We start from the raw sequence: 20,063 nt of genomic DNA, 5'->3' as shown, positions 1-20,063 counted from the left end.
AGCACCATTTCCAGATTTCACTGTGCACCAGACCCCCGGCCCCACCCAATTTCTTCTGGTGGGGGGAGGGTTTCCTGGCTACAACATCTTGAGAAAGTCAGGTTAAACCTGTGTATCTCTGCAGTGAGTGTAGAGAAAATCTTGAAACTGGAAGTACATTTAAATTTATTTCTATTTTTAACTAATTAAATTAAACCAACCAAGTGTATTTAATTTTTTAAAAAAAACTTGTGATTTTTTGAAAGCTACTTGTTTTATTTAGATCAGAACTATAACAAGAGCAAGTCAAGTATTGCCTTGCACAAAAGCTGAGGGGTGCAGAAAAAGAATATCATGACTAAAATAAACATGTTATTATTACTTGTTATTCATGTTATTTGTCTTTTTACCATAGCTACTATGAAATTGTAGGGGGTGCAATTTTATATTCTTGCCTCGGGCACAAAATTGACTAATCATGGCTCTGATTTTAATCCCACTGAGGACACAAAGTAGTTTACAATATCAGCCTCTCTTTCCCCTATTTTATCCCAGTAACAGCCCTTTGAAGTAAGCTAAGATGCTGATGAGTGAAGAGCCCAAGGTCACCCAGTGAATTTCCATGAAATTTGAATGTGGATCCCTCTAGTACCTAGCCTGATACTGTAACCAGTACGTAACACTCTCTCTCTCTTTTTTTTGACAGATGCAGCTGGAAATGTTTGTGGGTCAAGATTGGTTTCTCATTTGCTCGTGTCTAATGTGTGATTGCATTGTTTCTCTGAAAAGATTGTCCACCCAACCACAGTCATCCACACTGACTCACAGTTTAAGTGTTAGAACCTCATATCTGCAATTGCAGAAAAGTAGTTATGTCAAGAAAGTTGATCACTTCTGTATCAATCAACCTGACAGTTTAGCTATGTCAGGGGTAGGGAACCTGCGGCTCTCCAGATGTTCAGGAACTACAATTCCCATCAGCCCCTACCAGCATGGCCAATTGGCCATGCTGACAGAGGCTGATGGGAATTGTAGTTCCTGAACATCTGGAGAGCCGCAGGTTCCCTACCCCTGAGCTATGTCATAAATTTAAAGCAATATAGCCTGTTTCCAAGCATTAAAAAATAACCACAGAGAGAGTTCCATATCAGATGCTTACAAAATCCTCTGCTGTTCCCAAAATACAATGAAAACTTTGAGACCAAACCTTTGCATTTCAAAGTGATCTGACTGAACTACTCTCAGAAAGAATCTTGCTTCTTGTTTAATATCATCTTTTGGATCATATTCTTGATTGGCTTATACTAGTCAAAGGGTCAGTGGTCTAGTTTCCTATAAAGTAAGCCTCTAACCAGGGTCCTAGGTCTGGGGAGAGGAGAATCAAATCATCTTTGCAACGACATAGTGGGTTGGACCCCGCCCCCATCTTTGACAGGTTATTACATAATTATTACATAAAGGTGATTCAGAAAGCTTAGGCACAGCTTCTAAAGGGGGGCAAATGAAATAACAAAAGCATATTTTGAAGGGAATATATCTCCCCTGTAGAATGAAAGAAAAACTAAAATAAAAATTAAAGAAATCTAGGCTTATTAAAGTGTTATTTATGGTGATTAAGAGCTTACGTGGTACCCATTTCACACAGTTTGCAAAGGCAAACCCAGGCTTTGCACTAAGTGTATACTTAGCAGACAGCTGCAACCATTTATGACTCCCTGAAGTGTGTACCTCTACAATAAATATACTTGATACTTTCATGGTAGGGCTATGAATCATGAGCTTATTAGAGCTAAGTCCCATTTCCACTTCAGCTACAGTAGCAAACATTTCCTGAAACCACTAAGACAAGTAACTTACAGTCATCAACCAGTGCAATCCTAAACACAGTTGCACCTTTGTAAATCCCTTGACTTCTGCAGACTTAGAAGAGGCTAACTCTGTCTAGGATTACACAGAACAATTTTCTACCTCCTTCTCAAAAAAAATTCCAGCCCCTTGCCCATTCAGTGATCATTGTCTCTACATATTACACGGGACATCAGAGACTGACAGTGCAATCAGAAATAAATCCAGCTGCCCCTCAATGGGACTTTCTCCTTAGCAAATGTGCTTAAGACTGCAATAAAATCACAAAGCAATAACAGTGTACGAGTCAAAACAAAATGCAATTACTGAAAAACACTACTGCAAAATTAGTATATCTAGTAATACACATGTTTAAAATTGTGTAACAAGAATCCAGTAATCTTCCTGTTTCTAGAACGGTCTCTTCAGCTGATTTTTGAGGTGGTATCGAGAGACCTTTTACATCTCTGCATATTAACCAACAATGTGGGCATATTATTATTATTATTATTATTATTATTATTATTATTATTATTATTATTATTATTATTATTATTATTATTATTATTATTATTATTATTATTACTACGTTTGTATACCACCCTCCCCTGAAGGGCATATTAAATGAAATCCAGTTTAGATCTATGTTGGTTTGCAGTGGTGTGTTTCATCATCTGGGTATCTACTTAGAATCACAGCCTGAATCTCCCAACTTTTCAACCACCTCACTGCTGCTATTAGCTTCATCAGGGGGGAAAAGACAATGAGAAAAACATCTGGGTAGCAATGCACTAGGTGTCAAACTGTATGGACTACAGTTCCCATCATCCCCTGTCAGCATTATGCTGGCAGGGGATGATGGGAACTGTAGTCCATAGCATCTGGACGACCACGAGTTTGACACCTGTGCATTCTCCACATCCTCCTTCAAATCCCCTAAAAGCTCATAGCGAAGACTGTAGATCCCTCATGAACAAAAGAAAAATTGTTCCCTCCTCCTACTCACAGAGCTTCCAATACTTTTCTGGAGCAAGAAGCAGGAGAGGTGATTTTATTTTTACCCTGTGCCCCTTCCTCACTGTAGCACCAGAGCTCTGATGGCTTTTTGTTCACGCAGGTCCTGTAATCCCTAGAATCAGTTTTAAAGAGGTCAAAAAGGGGCTGATGTGAGAAGAGGGGACATCTTCTTCTGGCAGTTGCTAGTATACCACCCTCTGTCTTTTTTGTTCTACCAGGGTCGATAACATACCATGTTTGGGCAGGCAATTTGTACAGAGAAATTGGTATGAAGGGAAAAGATTCTCTATCCCCTCCCCCATTCCAATCCAAGTCAGCTTCCTTCCGCAAGTTGATTTTTAAGGTTTAAAAATACATCCAGAGATCTGTGATCTCCCACGTAATGTGTAGTCTGTTAAGATGGTGCATCAAGATTTGCAGAAGATCACAACATGGCATAATGCCATTTACAGTGCAGTGACACTTCAGAAACTGACATAACTATGTCTGAAAGCTTGTGATGTTTGTGATGTCACTAAGACTACTTTGAGCCTACAGAATAGGAGTCTACGACAATCAAGAAATTATTTCCTTTGAATTATTTTCTGCAAAATCAATATGGATTCTTGATTGTGGGAAACTTATTATCAACCGCCTGATGCTAGCTTGTGGTGAGGGTATGAAGCCTTTGGGCACTGATTCTAGTGGTGAGAATTACTTTCTTCTAACGGACTTTTGTGGTGCTTTTAAACTTTCCTTAGGAAAGAACTGTACTGTACATTCACATTGTCCTTCCCCAGCAGATCAACTGTCTGCTCATTGTAACTGCAGAGGATACATGATGGGTGTGACAGCTTTGGAGAAAATCCCTGTGGGAAAAGGCAACTAAATGAATCTTTATTGATTATGGATACTGCTGAGCTGCAGTGAATCTCCATTTTACATTTGTGCCCATTGATGCGTACCGTTGCAGATACTGCAGTTTCTACAGGTTCCTTGCTGCTGACCTTCTGAATGTGATATAGTTCTTAAGGTTCATTGGGGAGATTGTGTAACCCTAGTGATGCTTCACTATGCCTCTTTCACTTAAACTAGACAGATTTTGAAAATAGACAAATTTTGAATGACATGCCTACTCAAGGAGACCCTCTTTCTTGCAACCTACAATTTGCATCCTTGAATCTGCAGGTAGATCAATGATGCAGTCCTCTACACCCTGAGCAAGAACTGATTTGCTTGATTAAAGGGGGGGGGCAGATATTCCAGAAGGTATTATTTCCTGAGCTCTGACAATCATGTTGCAGAGAATCCTCCACCTGCTTACTATGGACAGCATTTATGCAAGACGATTCCCCCTTAACTTCTGTCACATGAAATGAAGCCATTTCAGTACCCAATGTCTTTTCTCGAGCCATAGAAAAATTCAGTTTTGGTTCAGACAAGAGACATTGGGCACTTTCGCAAATGCAAATGCAGAATAATGCACTTTCAGTGCACTTTCACAATTGTTTGCAAGTGGATCTTGCTATTTCACACAGTAAAATCCAACTGCAAAGTATACTGAAAGTGCATTGAAAGTGCATTATTCTGCATGTGTGAAAGTGCCCATTGTTGGAGGGCTTAATCATAAACCCAATATAGGATCCCATTAAAAAAGACAAAAATTGAACCATAATCATAAACCCCATCATATTCTCTGAGAAATCCTCAAAATCGCAGTATAAAGAGATGGCACAGCTCTGCAATGTAAGCGGTAATAATGCCTTCTGCCAAATGTCACTCCTTTTATGAAATTTAAATCTCTGCACAATTACTGATGGGGCTGATGAGAAATCAACCTTCAATGACCCCACAAGCTCATCAAATGGCTTAGCCTTAGGAGATCTTATTATGGCAAATGTCTGAGCCCCACAGTCAGGAGAACAGTTTGCTTCTGATCAGGACTGTCTATTTTATTTGCTTCAAGGTAAAATGCAAGTTTCTCCAAGAGTAAGGACCTAAAGAATCAGGTTTGCTAACACCAAATTATTCAGTGTGTCCCAGATCAGCCAATTGGAGCACAAAATCTGCTTTGGATCCTATACTGGCCTGCTTCAGCCTGCCACAAGCAGCACTTCAGAACAGAGTCACTCTTACTGTGTATAAAGCTTTTCAAAATCAATCCCATCCTTGTTGCCAGAAGAAATGCTGTGTCTGGAAGTGATGAAATGAAGCTCAGCAGGTCTTAAGCATAAATAGTTTATTGCTTCAGAACACAACTATCTACAAGAACAGGAAACTCCACCCACTTCAGTTACTGTCCAAAACACCAGTGGCTAAAAAAGTGGAAACTAATGGCATTAAAAGGTACAATTTGAAGGTGGAGCCTGGGAGAGTGGAGTTCAGGGAGGGAAGGGATCTTGGTAGGGTATAATGCCATGCAGTTTATCAGGAAATAATACATACATAAATAAATAATAAACCAGTGATTTATGTAGTCTGGAGATCAGGTGTAAATGTGGAGATATCCAACCCCTATTTGGACACTAGTGTGATGAATATGAACACTTAGCCTTATTTTCTGCAAGTGGACTGCAGCCCACAAGGAGTTAAGTCAGGACTGCTTCTGAGTGGCTGGCTGTGAAAGACAGAATTCGGAAAGCTATGTGAGGAGATTTTGAAGGGAGTTCTGACCGGAGTGCCAGAGTGAATGGGTGTGTGCTTGTAGCTCTGTTCTCTGGTGGTTTAGAGTTGGTTCCAGAGTGAGCTTGTGAACGGGTGTGATGCCAATTGGGCTCCATTCTTAGTGGATTAAGCTACTGAGGGACTGAAGGATCAGATTAAAAAGGAAATCTGTACTATAATAATAATAATAATAGTAGTAGTAGTAGTAGTAGTAGTAGTAATAATAATAATAATAATAATAATAATAATAATAATAATAATAATAAGGAACCGCCCACCCCCAAAGGGCTCTGGGCGGTGTACAACAGAACATAAAATATAATAATACATAATAAATTAAGACTCATAACTTAAAACTCTATAAAAACATAGCAGCATTCCATATTCAGTAGAAAATGGCACAAAATAGTACAAAATGGTGGCACAAGGTCTCAAGGCCAGGAGGGGACAGGCAGTGCTGAGGAGATGTTATGTCAAGCATGCCAAGAACGTCATGGCACGCAGCACAGGGGCATCCTGGTGTTTAACAAAAACAGTGACACAGAATAAACATACGGTTGCTTGGTTGTTTTCTGAGGAAAGCCCCACTAAGCAGTGAAGCTTATGAGAGTGGTAAATTTCTAATATAGAGACAGAGAGAGGAATTGGCTTCCTGAGGGTTAGCAGGAATTCCTTCTCTGTTAAGCAATGTGTGGGCTAGACATATCTAGTGGAGAGATTGTCTAAAGATCTGTGTTTGAATAAACTGTTTTGAATTACTTACCTGAGGGTAAAAGGAAGATCTTTCAAACAAATAGAAAGACAAGTGGAATATTGTGTTACCTAAACTGGTGTGTGTGTATGTCTATTTAAAATAAACTGAAAGTAACATCTTGAAGGAACTAAGCTAGTGACCTGAGCCAAACTTGTAACAACTTGTATATAGTAACCACTCAATTATTAAATTTTATTCCTTTGCTAGAACCATTTTTGTTTCTTTGTTCCTGTAAATAAAAACTTCTTGTTTCATTGTTTAACTTTATAAAGTCTCTGGTGACTGCTTTTTTATTTCCTTACAGAAGAAAAGGGAGGTATTTTGGGGGGGATCCCTCAGAATGGTTTCTTTGCCTGAATGGGAGGTGTCCAAGCTGAGACGCTGAATAACATCTTTTACTGTTTATTTTTAAATATAAAGGTGGGCAAACACAAAGAAATAAAGTAAAATAACTGCATTCATGCCACTAAATCACAATATTAACAGACCAAACAGTGCTCAGGAAAAGTGTGTGTGACAGTTGGAACTTTTGGAAGGAAAATCTCCTCAGAGCACTATTGGGCAGTGGGAAGGCACTTGAGGGTACAACAACTAGTGACCCCAACCTAGGTAGACTACTGGCTCATTTCAGGTAAACCACATAGTACTTGGATTACTAGACTAGGAGGACCTTGATCTGACTTAGCAAGGTATTTCTTATTTTCAAAAGCAACAGTGAATACTCGGGATCAGTGAATAAAGAAGAGTTATTGCAGAGAGGAAAGGAATGAAGCATTATCTGCAGTATCCTCTTGGGTCTAGCATGTAGGATTAATCTTACCTGTCCAGCCAGCACACAGGAGATTTTGGCAGCTTCACCCACATGCTTCATTTTAGCTTCAGTCACACTTGGGACCTTTATGCATGCACTACTTACTCCAGGGCTGTTGGCTTTGAAGGGTTTTTCCTGAGTTTTTTTTTAATACACCCGGGATATTCCTGCTGCAAAGTGTCCCTAGTTGAACTGATCTGCCATTCTACCTACCCCCTGCTTTCTTGTTCTCTCCATGCAACCTTTATTTGGGAAGTTGCCTGCTGACTTTTTTTAGAGGAGTGCTGTCTGAGGTCTAGCATTAATTCGCTGGACTGTTTAAGTTTTATGTCAGTTTCAGAATGAAAATAACATGAAAATAACAAATAAACATTGTCTCATCGTCTCATTCTTCCTCGTTCTCTTGTGTTTGGGCTCGAGATGGTGGGTCTTTTCTTTTTGGCAGAGCTCTAGAGCTGAAAAGCCACTGGGAGAGGGGAGGAGAGAAAGTAAACCAGGCTCTTCCTCCTCACACTTTTTATATGTGTAATTAAAGCTCTCTGTTCAGGGGCTCTTTCTCTTGGTGGTCGGAAGAGCGGGAGAAAGTGTTGTTTGAGTGGGTGAGAGAAAAGAGAAGTGGGGTTTTGGGGGGGAAGGGAAGGAGACTTATTGCACTGTGCTCTGGCGCCTTATAAGTTACACTCCACCACCAACCCTCTTAATTCACACCTCCTCTTTCCTGGGCAAAGACTAGACAGGTATTAAGGGAGCTGTTTTTTGAGAAGGTACTTGAGGCTAGAAGGTAGAGGTGGGGGGGGGGGGAGGGCCCTGTTGCCCAGTTCTCAATATCCAAAAGCAGAGAAAGTGAGGAGCAAATAATTTGCCCATACATAGACCCAGTCTCCCCTCCTGGATCTTCACCAACCACCTACTTTCACCCCTTCTCCACCAAGTTGTCTTAGGGAGCTGGATCCGGTCTGATCTGCCTGGAAGTTAGTAATATGTGGAAAGGTGCAAGCAGATATGCAAACAGTCTTGTGTTCGGGGGCATGTGTGCTGGTGCACTGTCCTAAATTATCCAGACTCTTTTCGCATGAGTGAGTTGGGAGGCGCAGCAGTTGAGGGGCGCTAGTCTAAAGAGTGTGTGCTTATATGTGCATAATTGGCGGGGGGGGGGGGAGGAATTAATACCTCGAAAGTTGGATGTTTAAAAACTACATAGAAAAATCCCTGAGAGAGCAGGCAGTTTAGATTTATTCAACGACTTTTGGTGCAAATGGGGATTATTCAGAATATTTTTCGTGGCAGGGGACTGGACGAGGGGCGAGGGGCTGGGCTCTCCTCTTCCTGTCAGAGATGAAGGGAAGCAAGGCAGCAAGGTGTTGGAAGGGAAGCAAGGTGTTGGAAGGGAAGCAAGGCAGGTGGTGCATGTGTAAGAAGAGGAATGTGCCTTTTTTATGTGCTCGCTCCCCCTAACTTCAGAAGTTGGCTACGCCCTGTGAGGGAAGGTGGGAAGGAACAAGAAAACCGAAGAAAGCAAAATACATGTTCACCTTTGCTCTCCCTGCCTAAAGCAAAAGTTGTGCTTTCTGAGGTTTCAGAGACTGAGGAGATTCTCTGATCTAAGCCATGGTGAGTTCAGGAGAGTGGAAGATGTGTGCTTAACCAGGAATCCAACCCAAAGGGAATGAACATTCAATGCAAAGACCACAAGTGCATAAATGGCCTAGCAACTACAATCTACACCCTACAGAAATAGAACTAAATGAGGCCTCTCCCATAAGGGAAACCAAAACTAGAGACATACATATATATACCCATATATAGTTCACATCACCAGTGCAGCAAGACCTTCTTGCAGATTGTTTCCCAAATATTGATTAATGATCCCATTTAATCCTGCCCTTTCTAAAAAAAAACATTGTCTAACCCAAGGACACGCCCTGAGCTGATCAGAGATTTGACCCCCCCACCCCACCCATCCACATGGCCATGACTTAACTGCTGAGGAATCCCAGAACAGCTGCCATAGAACTCCTGCATGTCGCACAGAATTTTTGCAGTGCTGTTTTCAGCAAAATCTCCAAGTATTCTCCAACACAGAGCAGGCAACTCTAGGCATAGGGCTTCTATTTAAAATATTTCTATCCCGCCTTTCCTTTATGGCTCAAGGCAGCTTAACATTCCAAGATTATTAAATATACAAAAATCTAATAAAGTCCAATTAAGTCCTCTACCCAGAAAGTATTTGCAATTGATATCCCATTAAAAGCTCTTGCAAATTACAATGGCCTTACAGTGCCTTCTAGAAATTTCTAAAGATGGTGCTCAGCTCAGCTCCTCAGGGAACTGGTTCCTAGAGATGTAAAGGAAACATTTGTCCCCCACCTCTTTTTCTTCCAAAGACGTATTTTTTATTTTTACTGAAGGGGGAAAAGGGAAATTTTGGGGAGCAGCGAAAAAAAGCCCTATGAAATATTTTCTTAGAATAAGTGAAAAGATTTTTGAAGCAAGGTTTTTCATTTTTCAAAATGTGTATCATGAAAAAAAATCTGAGGCAATTTTTCAAATGGAAAAAATGGTGGAAATTTGGGGAGAACTAAGAAAAACCTTCTTACAAAACATTCTCTTTTTTGAGTGAGAAAAATCTGGTCTTAAAAGGCACTTCACTCAGTCCAAATGTATAGCATATTTCAAATGAATTTGGGGGAACACTTGAAACAACCCTCCTATGATTTTTTTCCCCTTTGGTTTTTGAAATAAGTGAAATGAAGGGGGCCTTCCTGGTGGACAGCTTTAGTCAGCTTTCTGAACCCTTTTGACCCCGGAACACCACTATTTGCTGCTGAAGACTTACACCAGTAAAAAAAGTAGGCACATTCCATGGAGCTGCATAGAACAGTTCTACTGGGGTTAGGGGAGCATTCCTTTCAGCTTGCTGGTTGAGGTATAGGAAGCCTGTTCGGTGGTGTCATGGCTGCATTCTCCTCAGTCACACCCCCTCCCAGGATTGCACAGCCCAGCAGTCAACATTTTTAGTGCTATAAAGTTTAACTGAATATCCAAATATGCTGATAGCTCTACCAACTGTAACTATACAAGAGTGTTTGTCCAAATAATATACTTTCATTTACTATAGAATTTGTTTTAGACCTTCAACTATAGCATTTGTTTTAGACCTTCAACTATAGAATTTGTTTTAGACCTTCACCTCTCAGATGGCAAAAATTAAGATCCATGTGCTATGGTATCATCGGATACAGCAGTTTGCAACTCCTTCTCAACTAGTGATATGCTTGCAAATTGTCATATAGAAAATGACATTCATACTTTTAAATTCGATAAAAATGCCAAATAATATAATTTTGTATACTAACTACATTATAAAAGATGTATTTCATACTGTGAAATAAGTAAAATGTTTAGGTTTAACAGGAAAGTAAGTAACGAATATATTTCCATTTCTCCCCAAATTCTTCTGACTTGAAACAAAAATTCTGGCAAACCTTCCACCTCCCAATTTTTCCCCCCTGTGGCTTCAGATTCTCCAGATATTTTACATCTCTATCTGTTCTACAAGCTGGCATCCAATACAGAGAACAACAAGTTCTAAATGCCAAATGGGCCAATTTGAACAAGTTAACTAGAAGCTGGTAATCAGAAGATCACAGTGATCCTTTTCTACTGCATTCTGAGCACGCATTACAGAACCATGATTAGGTTCACATTGCGGAGAAAGAATTACTGGGGCCGGGCAGGGAAGTGGTGACAAACTACATTTCAAGGAAGCTTGTCTGCTGTTCACCTTTTCTTTGTGAAAACTTCAGTACATTTCCAGTGTAGAATTCCCAATATTTCCTAGAACACCCTATTAAAAACCATTGTAACTATAGCATACCATGCCGACTTCCTAAGTCCAAAATCGCAACAGTAATTCTCAATCCTCCTTTGAGCCTCATAAGACTTTCTTCGGTTAACTTTACCATGAAACAGCCAGCAAAAGCTTTTCATCACAGCCGCACAGTTAAATATAAAGTGACATTTCTCAACGCCATATGGGAAGATGCTGCAGAAAGCTTTGGCACTGTCCCTGAGATAATTTGCACAGTGCCCACTTCTCCCTTCTGTTACAATCACTCTTGGATGGCTTCTATTTATTGAACATTTTAAAATGTAATTTTAGAGCAAATCTAAATGTTAACTGAATAAGATGATTATCTTCCTGGCACCGTGAAGCCTGCCTCATAACATTCGGAACAGGAGAACCTTTAGCATGCCCGCCAGCATTCGGTGGAAGGAAATAAGTACCTGGATTATCTAAGATGTGCACAAGGAATTCTTAGAACAGGCCCTAAGCAATCGAATCTGATCTCCTTTCTCAAAAGAAGATTTAAAAAATGGTAACCAAATTCATTTTTCTACAAAGGGGGAAACTGTTAGCCAATTAAAGAATTTTGGGTAGATGAATCATCTGCCTTTTAATCAATTAAGTTTATAAATATGCATATTACCAGTGAGTAAAACACAGTTGCCTTTTTGTGATAACTTCTAACTTAATTAAGACAAGCCGCGTGCTATTTGTTATTAGAAGCAGCTGCTGTTGCAGGGAAAGAACTGAATCAAATGGAGGTGACAAGCGAACTCGTACTAGATTTAATTGAGAAGAATCTCACAAGTAACAGGCTCTAGAAGGCCAAAGATTCTTATGGGATTTAAATGGGACGCTGTTGATCTGCCAACAACAAATACGCAAGTTGTCTCTAAAACTGCCCTTTCTTCTGGAGGACTAGAATGTGGCTAGTGGAACACCAAGCTTTAAAGATTGATCCAGAAAGGTAAAGTCTGCCTACCTAACCTGTTCTGTGTAAAGTGTTGGAAACTGTTATTGAAGACAGAATGATTAAACAACATAAAGAAACAAGCCCTACCATGGAAGAATCAATATGACTTCCACAAGGGTAACTCTTATCTCACCAATCTTGTAGATTTCTTTGAGCACTAACAAACATATGGATGAAGCTGACCTAGTAAACATCATATAATTCAACCCTCAAAAAGCTTTAGGATAAAGACCTTTACAAAAAGCTCCTTAGTAGTCACGGAATAACAAGATGAGTCTGTCGACAGAACAGGAAGTCATGAAACAACAGGAAATAGAGAGTAATAGTTTTCTACCAGACAGTTCTCTCAAAGGAGGCATGTAGGCAGTGGAGCTCCACAGCAATTGGATTAGAACCAGGACTATTTAAATTGCTCAGAAAGCATCTGGAACTGGGGTTGAGCAGCAGCCAGGTTAGTGGAAGAGACTTACTTTTTCAGGACGGTAAAAACAGACTGGGGGGAATTGCAAAAGGATCTTCAAACATGACTGTATATACAGGTTCAATGCATGTGCAAAGCAATGCACAGTGAGGTGAAAGATCTAAACTATAATTATATGCGAATGGCATTTGAACTAGTAGGATTGATGAAGAAAAATATCTTGGGGCAATGGTGAATCATCTGATGGAAATGTCTGCTCAGTAGCCCTCTGCAGACATCACACGGGTATTGTTAGTGCAATGCAAGAGCCTGCCAGCCACATGTCTGGGGAGTGCAATATGTTCAATCTCAAGTGAAATGGGTAATGTGATTGTGCACATCAGGTGCATCATGTGAACCCTCTCCATAAGCAAAGCTGATAGGCTCCCACATCATGTGAATGGAGCACTATCATAGTGTCAACAGAGGACACTGTGTGACAGACATGAAAAACGCTTTCATTGCACTGTATCCATCTTTCACATCCTAGATTGTCTTACCCACAAAGGACAAATCACTTGCAAATGACTGCTACGGTGCAGTCATAGTCCAGCACCCAACAAGGTGCAACTGCAGCCTTAGTTGGCTTTGAAAGGGGATTAGACAAAGTCATAGATGGCTGACCAACTGTTGTTAGCCACAATGATTGAATGGAACCTTCATGTTCAGCAGCATTAGCTTTATGAGCACCAGTGTTGGGGCAACAATGGGAGGGACCTTTAGGCCTCTGCGTCCCGCTTCTAAGCCTTCCAGGGGTACCTGGAAGTCGGCTACTATGGGAAACAGAATGCTGGACTAGATGGACCACTGGTCTGATCTAGTACAGCTGCTCTTATGTAAGGAAAGGGCATCATGTTTTAGTTTTCATTCCTGAATATTCTACCATGTTACAACTAAAATAAGCAAGCATTTCTTAACAGGACCTATGAAAAGCAGTCGTCGCCAATTGAAAAACTGGCTTCCCAAAGTGGTAGTCATCCAAAATTTTAGTGGATTAGTCTGCCAATTAAACCCACCTTATATTTTCCACATACAGATATCACAAGTTTCCCCCCCTTTCTGGCACACAGCATCTAGCAAAAAGCTACAAGTGTCTGCTGCAGGACTTCAAGGTTCAGTAAGCAGCCACAGAGCTGTGAAATCCAGTTCACAAACAGAGCAGATTATATTTGGCCACCCACATAGGACTGCCACTATAGTCAGCCGCAGCAATGCACCACTTTTGTTATGTGAATGAAGCAAATTCACTTGGCAGGAAAACAAAGGCCATGTGCGTTAAATGGGTATATAGAGGGTGTGCTTTTTTGCAGGCAATACCCCTGTGCTACCTAACACCAATGGGCAACATTCCTAACACCAATGGGCAAGATTCCCACTACTAGTATGCACACATTAAATGTGAAATCCAGTGCTCCTGTTAAAGAAAATTATTGAAGGCCCTGGTGCACACTTGCTCAAAACCATGGACTGAATTCCAACTTACAGATATTAGATTTTTAGACTGCCCCTCCCCTGTTGGACTTGGGACAGTTCTGCATGTAGTGACCCTACTTCTGCATATAATGACCTTACAGTTGCCAACCTCCAGGTGGGGCCTGCAGATTCCCTGGAATTGGACAAAATGGTCGCTTTGGAGGATGTACTCTAAAGCATTTTACCCTGCTGAAGTTCCACCTCCCCAAACTCCATCTCCCAAACCCTGCCTCCAAATCTGCAGAATTTTTTCAACCTGAGTTGGCAACTCTAGACATTCCAGTCACTTGTCTTCCTTACAAGATCTGTTCAGTGGTGGGATTCAGCAGGTTCACACCACTTCGGCAAAACCGGTTGTTAAAATAGTGCTTGTAAACAAACAGTTGTTAAATTTTTTGAATCCACCACCAGAACCGGTTGTTAAATTATCTGAATCCCACCACTGCATCTGTTCCAGCAAACAGCAGTGAGAAACTCACAGTTCACTCAATGTGTCACCAAAATGCTGGCTAAACTCCTGTGGAGTCTGAGATCAAGGGATTGCAGGAGAAAATGACCATGCACATCAGGCAGCGAACAAAGCAGAGCATACACATGAGCTCATCATGGGAGGATAGGCACCAGTATCATTCAGGATGCAATGCAGGCAACTATGATGTGGGGAATGAGAAGGTAACGAGGTGGGGAAGAGGAAGAATGTTACAATGAGCTCGGCACATGCATCCAATTCAGAAGTGTAATCAAGAAAACAAGGTTGGATCTACACTTTCGGCAGAATGGTCAGGAGGATAAAACAGACCAGGAATGAACCGTGCGTGTGAGTGGTGAGTCCCACAAAAACTCATACTGAAACAAATTATGTTAGTCTAAAGTGCTAGTGGACGTCCTCTTGCGAGAACCATGCAAGCCACCCTGAGTTGCTTAGAGGAAGAGCAGGGTAAAAATTAAATAAATAAATCTTAAGGTGGTATAATAGGGGGGTGGAACCTCGCTGCCTATTAGGCTAGCTCTCTGATTGTGGATACGACAGCCATTGCTGAAATCAGAGAGCTGGTCCAATAGGCAGAGAGGTTCCACCCCAGTGGTCGAATCCAAAAATTTTAATAACAGGGTCTGATGGTGGTGGGATTCAAACAGTGGCGCCGCCGCACACACGCACCTCCAGTCCCTATTGGGCAGGGAGGTTGCTTTAGTAACCCCTTCTCGGCACTCAGAAAAAATTAGTAACCACTTCTAGAGAAGTGGTGAGAACTGGTTGGATCCCACCTCTGTTCCACCCCCCACCTTGAGGTTTGCTTGTTTACATGCTTCAAATGCTAATCCTGTCTATGGGAGTCAATGGGCCTCGCTTCCATGCTTGCGTGCCTCAGCAAAGCAACTCAGTCTTTTCAGGCAAAGAACTGGAGCGATAAGGAGGGATGCATTCAAGAGAGAAGTTAGTTTTTAACAGTTACCTCTGCTGCATCAGTAACGTTGCCAGGCAGGCATCCCAGTTAGTTAATGTTTTCATGGACTGGCAAGCGAGGCTGACCCGTGTGGTTTCCAGGAGTCAAGACTTGAGGGAAGAAATAATACCAGTGCTGTGTTCTGTAACTTTTAAGAGATATCGATGAATCCTTAGAATAAGGCAAAACTATCTTGACACAGTAATCTTCCATGCTTCCTGGAAGCAACTATTTTCCAGGAGTGGTTCAGAACAGAGGCTTGGTTCTAGCAGGAAGTATAAGTGTTACCCCTCCTCTGGGACTGAGGTCAGGTCCAGTTTCCAGGGAACCAATGGAAAAGCAACTGAGAGGTTGGCTGTTTTGGGTTTTCTGGGCCTCGGTCATTTTTGCTCCTTACATTTTGCCCCCATCTATGGCTGGTATCTTCAGAGGAATGTGTTTTTCTCCATGGGATTGTCTCACTGTGACATGTTTCTGAAGATGCCAGCCATCGATGTGACTGAAACATTGGGAGCGAAAACTTCTAGACCATGGCGACACAGCCCAGAAAATCCACACCAGGCAGTGAATTCGGGCCGTGAAAGTCTTCAGCAATGCAACTGAGAGGTTGTAGCACAATGTTGTTCAGCCAATCTCGGCTCCGGGCTGAAACAAGTTAAGGAGGACAATCTACCCTGGTGCCCCTTGACATCCCTTCATGTCATGCATGAAATTGCTGGACAGTCAATTTGGGAAAGCACGCATTGAAATCTGTAAATAAAACAAAATAAGGACAGCACCAAGCAAAGCCAAAGAAAATTTTAAAAGCGGTGTAAATATAAGTGTAGTGTAAATATAAAACAGGTGTAAATATAAAAGCAGTGTAAAAAGCAGTATAAATATAAAATATTTATACACCCCTACGTGTTCCATATAAGCTTCAATAAGGGGCTGTAACTTCAAAGACTGTATGCAAGTGACATGGCTTGCGCTGTTAGAAGGAAAAGAGAACATTGCATACCATCTTTGAATTTAAATCCTCATGGTGAAGCGTATACGGAAGGTGCAAGGGTGTATAGACAATAAGCATTTCCCCTCAATCCATTGGTTTTTGATTTTCTTTTTTGCTAAATAAAACAGCAAGATAACCATATGCAGTTGTCAATGCTGGTGATTTTTACAGACTCAAGGGCTCTCAAAAGCAAGCAACAAACAAAAGCACCAGGACTGCTTTTGCCAATAGAAATTAGCGAGGAATTGAAGGTAAAACTGAACAGTCAAATCGGAAAGCGAGGGAACATCAGTGTAAAACAGTGGCTGGGTCTGAATGACAAATCCTCTCTGTAAAAGTGTGCTCATAAACATGCATCGAGGACAGCCATGTGGGGCAGGGAGAAGCAGAAGGAGAGTGCTTAACTTTACCATAACACAGTCTCTCTTACAAATACCTCCCCCCCTCCGGACCCTCCGGTCTATTTTTGGCCTATTTTTCCCAAAAAGTTCAGGGATGAGAACTAGAAAATCTGCCAGAGGAAAAAAACAGCCTGGGGAGGCATTTGCAGATAGGAGGAGGGGGAGTTTTATCCTTCTGGTACCTCCAGCTCTTCTGTGCAAATGCCTCTCTGCTTCAGATAGGCTTGCTTCTAATTTGCAAGCTCAGTAGGAGAGAACATGGGCTTAAAATGACATCCTGTTCTCCCCTGCAAACAGCGTTCTCCACAGTTCTTCCATTTCCATTCCAGGATATTTACCTTGTGCCACTGGAACAGAGATGGAGGCAGGGGGTGAGCTGGTGGACAGAACTCCTTGACAGTGTTTTGAAGAGCGGATTTCATTAGGCGTACTTTTTCTCATTTTGGCATAACAAGCTTGTGTCTACCCCCCCTCCCCCACTAAAGGAACCATTTCCTCCCTGGTACACACATTCAGAGAAAGATGGGCAGAGAAAGAAAGCCAGGGTGGTGTTATAGTTAAACCATCAGGCTAAGATCTGGGAGACCCAGGTTTGAATCTTTGCTCTGCCATGAAGCTTGTTGTGGAACGTTGGGCCAGTCACATATACTCAGCCTGTCCTACCTCACAGGGTTGGTGTGAGGATAAAATTGAAGAATACAAGACTATGCACACTGCCTTGACCCACTGGAGAAAGGGTGGACTAAGAATCAAACAAAAAGCAAATCCCATAGTGCAAACTGCAGTGAAAGGTGGAACCTCGGTCTAAAACGATGTTCATGTTCTGATGACCCAGTTAGATGTGAATGGGAATCTAAGGGTTGAGTGTAAAGCAAGGATGGGTTTCTTGTTTTTATCCAGGGCTGAGAAGAGCTCAACCCTGTCCCCTGCTCCTGCTCCATTTTCTCTAACCAAATAGTTATTTTTTGGCTGTGCTCTGCTCCGAAACCTGACATAAGCTGGGGAAGAGAAACATTTAAAGTTATGCGGTCCAGGAAGATCAGCAACTCCTTTTTTTGTGTGAAAAATAATCTGCTTTCTTTGTGAACAAGCAACACATGACTCAAATACATATGGATCCCTCTCCAGTAGCACAGGAACCAGTAATAATGCGAGCTGGAAAGTTTTCCATTCCAAATCTCACCTCTGCCACAAAGAAATCAATCGGAAGATTTCAATAAGCTTATCATCCAGACTGCAATTATGAACACATGCTACAAAATATTACACAAGTAGCATCATACCTGCCAGCCTTCCTCTCCCCTCCCCCACCCTAGGTGAGGTTACTTTGATGGAAAGACGAAAGATGAAAGGAGATTGGCAAGACTAGCCAAGCAGCAGGGGCAAAGAGATGGCTCTGAAGACCTTTGGAATTTGGAACCAGCAGCTGATCTTGGCATCCATTGAAAAAGCCGGTTACATTAAAAACACAGATGCACAAACACAGAGACACACAGACGCAGGGGGAAAAAATCCTTTTCTCTTCTAACTAATGGACTGGAGATTGCATTACATGTCGGCGAGTGCTTTTCTTTTAATCCCTGCTCCAACTGTCTGTCTTGCGTATTTTAGCTGAAATCAATCCCTGCAGTTCTCTAAGCCCCTTTGAATTTCCTCATTAACACAGCCGCAGCCTCGTGAACGGCTGCAACACATGATGCTGCCTCGCTGGATCCCACTGATTAGAATTTTGGGGACAGGTTCATTCTGATCTCTCCATTCCTGCCAGTGCAGATACCACCTTTTGCAGCTGAGCAAGAATCTATTCTTCCCTGTGGTGCTGGTTGAAGGGGAAGGGTGCATGGGGAATGCAGAAAGGGGAGGGTGCCTGGAGAATACACAGCAGGCCTGCTCTCTGTGCTCGTGTACTTGCAAGCACTTCAAAGTTTCCCCCAGATGTTCCTTTTACCTCATTCTCGGATTTCTCACCTCCCACTACCCTGTCCTGCCCTATCCTGCTCTTTCTTCACTCTCCTCTTTTCCCCAGTCTCCAGCCACAGCAGTGCCTGTTGATCAAGGTACAGGTGAACAATTTCTGATCTCCCATTCCAGAAGGATGTCTGCAGTCAGGATTCCATGGCTGCCACACAAAAATTAACCAAGGGGCTGGTGAATTCCGATAGCAGGTACAGCCCGAAAGAGAAGGGATGCGCCAGACTTTGTACTGGAGATCATCAGCGCATCCTTGCCTCCCCTGACCCTTTGCTCCATGCAGGGAAAGTCTTTTTCTTTTTTTCCTTTTGCAATATACAGAAGAAATGCAAGGAAGACTTTTTCAGCATGCACAGGTACATCCTTTGAAGCCTAGAAAGTGTGTGGGGGTGAGAATTTGTGTGCATATTGAAGCATCTGACTTGCATAAGACGCTACTGTACATCTGGTGTCACATCACTCAGAATAGTCGAAGGGTGCTATTCCTGGGGGAAGGGGGGAATCAAGGAATATACTGGCTGAACAGAAGCAACCTTTTCAAAGTACTGAACAATCACAGAGACAGACGGAACAGACAAATTAAATACGGATCATGCATTTCTGATAGAAAAACACACAGACTAAGAAAAGATACTCACTGCCTTTGACCTGTCCTCGTGTTCTGGAGGTCCTTGCCAATTGTGTGGTCAGAGATGCTCTATGGAGAGAAGACAGCAGTCTCTTAAGAGGGGGCACACACAGAGACACACCTCCCTGGCTCTCCCCCTCTTCTCAATTTTCCCCAAGCAACAGCTCAGCTCAAAGCTCTCATCCCTTCTGCATACCACATCCAGTAAACACGAAAGCAGTCTAGCTGAGCAGGCTCCAGGCTTGGCTAGTGCTGCCGAGCTGGCTCATTGGCAGGATTTGCAAAGTGCCCACCTGATCATAGCATCTGGGAGTATCCTCCTTCATTCTGTTCCTCCTTGTTAACCCTGATGGCAAAGCCCCTTCCCTTCTACTAAATTAAAGTAATAATCCACCTCTCAGGGGTATGCAGAAAATGCATCTGGCAGAGGTTTGCAAGGAGAATTTCAGATAGGATTTCCCGGCCCTTGTAACTATTCCTTGCGAGTTTTGCCCTGGGTTGTTAGAACACAACAGGAATCTGCATTATTTTTTAAAAAATCCCTGGCTGGGTTGGTACATCCCCGAGGATGTCTACAGCGTTGGTGAGCAACCTGCGAAGTTAGCTCAGACAGAATTACCTCAGGGAGTTTAAATAAAGAGCATTGGTCCAGCAAAGTCAAACTGTCTCAATTAAATGGCAAGGCGGGTTCCTTACTGGGCGCAACTGTGTGATAAATGCACAGCCCAAAAAAAGCTATGGAGTGAAACTAAAATAGAGAGGTGTGAATTACTCTTCCACCTCGACTCATTTGGTCTTGATGCTGTCACACATCTCCTCATGCAT

General features: G+C 42.1%; 1 protein-coding gene across 11 annotated transcripts in view; it reads right to left on the bottom strand.

Moving 5' to 3' along the window:
* RGS8 (regulator of G protein signaling 8) overlaps positions 1-20,063 on the bottom strand; it is a 61,573-nt gene that overhangs the window by 20,431 nt on the left and 21,079 nt on the right. For 2 of the 11 annotated variants that reach the window (XM_048482534.1, XM_048482535.1), the window contains exon 2: positions 19,249-19,307. In XM_048482534.1, the coding sequence (XP_048338491.1) occupies positions 19,249-19,307 (59 nt within the window). The other 9 variants (XM_048482538.1, XM_048482539.1, XM_048482540.1 and 6 more) reach the window with 9 other exon arrangements.

The sequence above is a fragment of the Sphaerodactylus townsendi genome, unplaced genomic scaffold, assembly GCF_021028975.2.
Source record: "Sphaerodactylus townsendi isolate TG3544 unplaced genomic scaffold, MPM_Stown_v2.3 scaffold_18, whole genome shotgun sequence".
NCBI classification, from domain to species: domain Eukaryota; kingdom Metazoa; phylum Chordata; class Lepidosauria; order Squamata; family Sphaerodactylidae; genus Sphaerodactylus; species Sphaerodactylus townsendi.
Note: the sequence above shows the minus strand (reverse complement) of the source record. Positions and strands in the feature narration are given on the sequence as shown.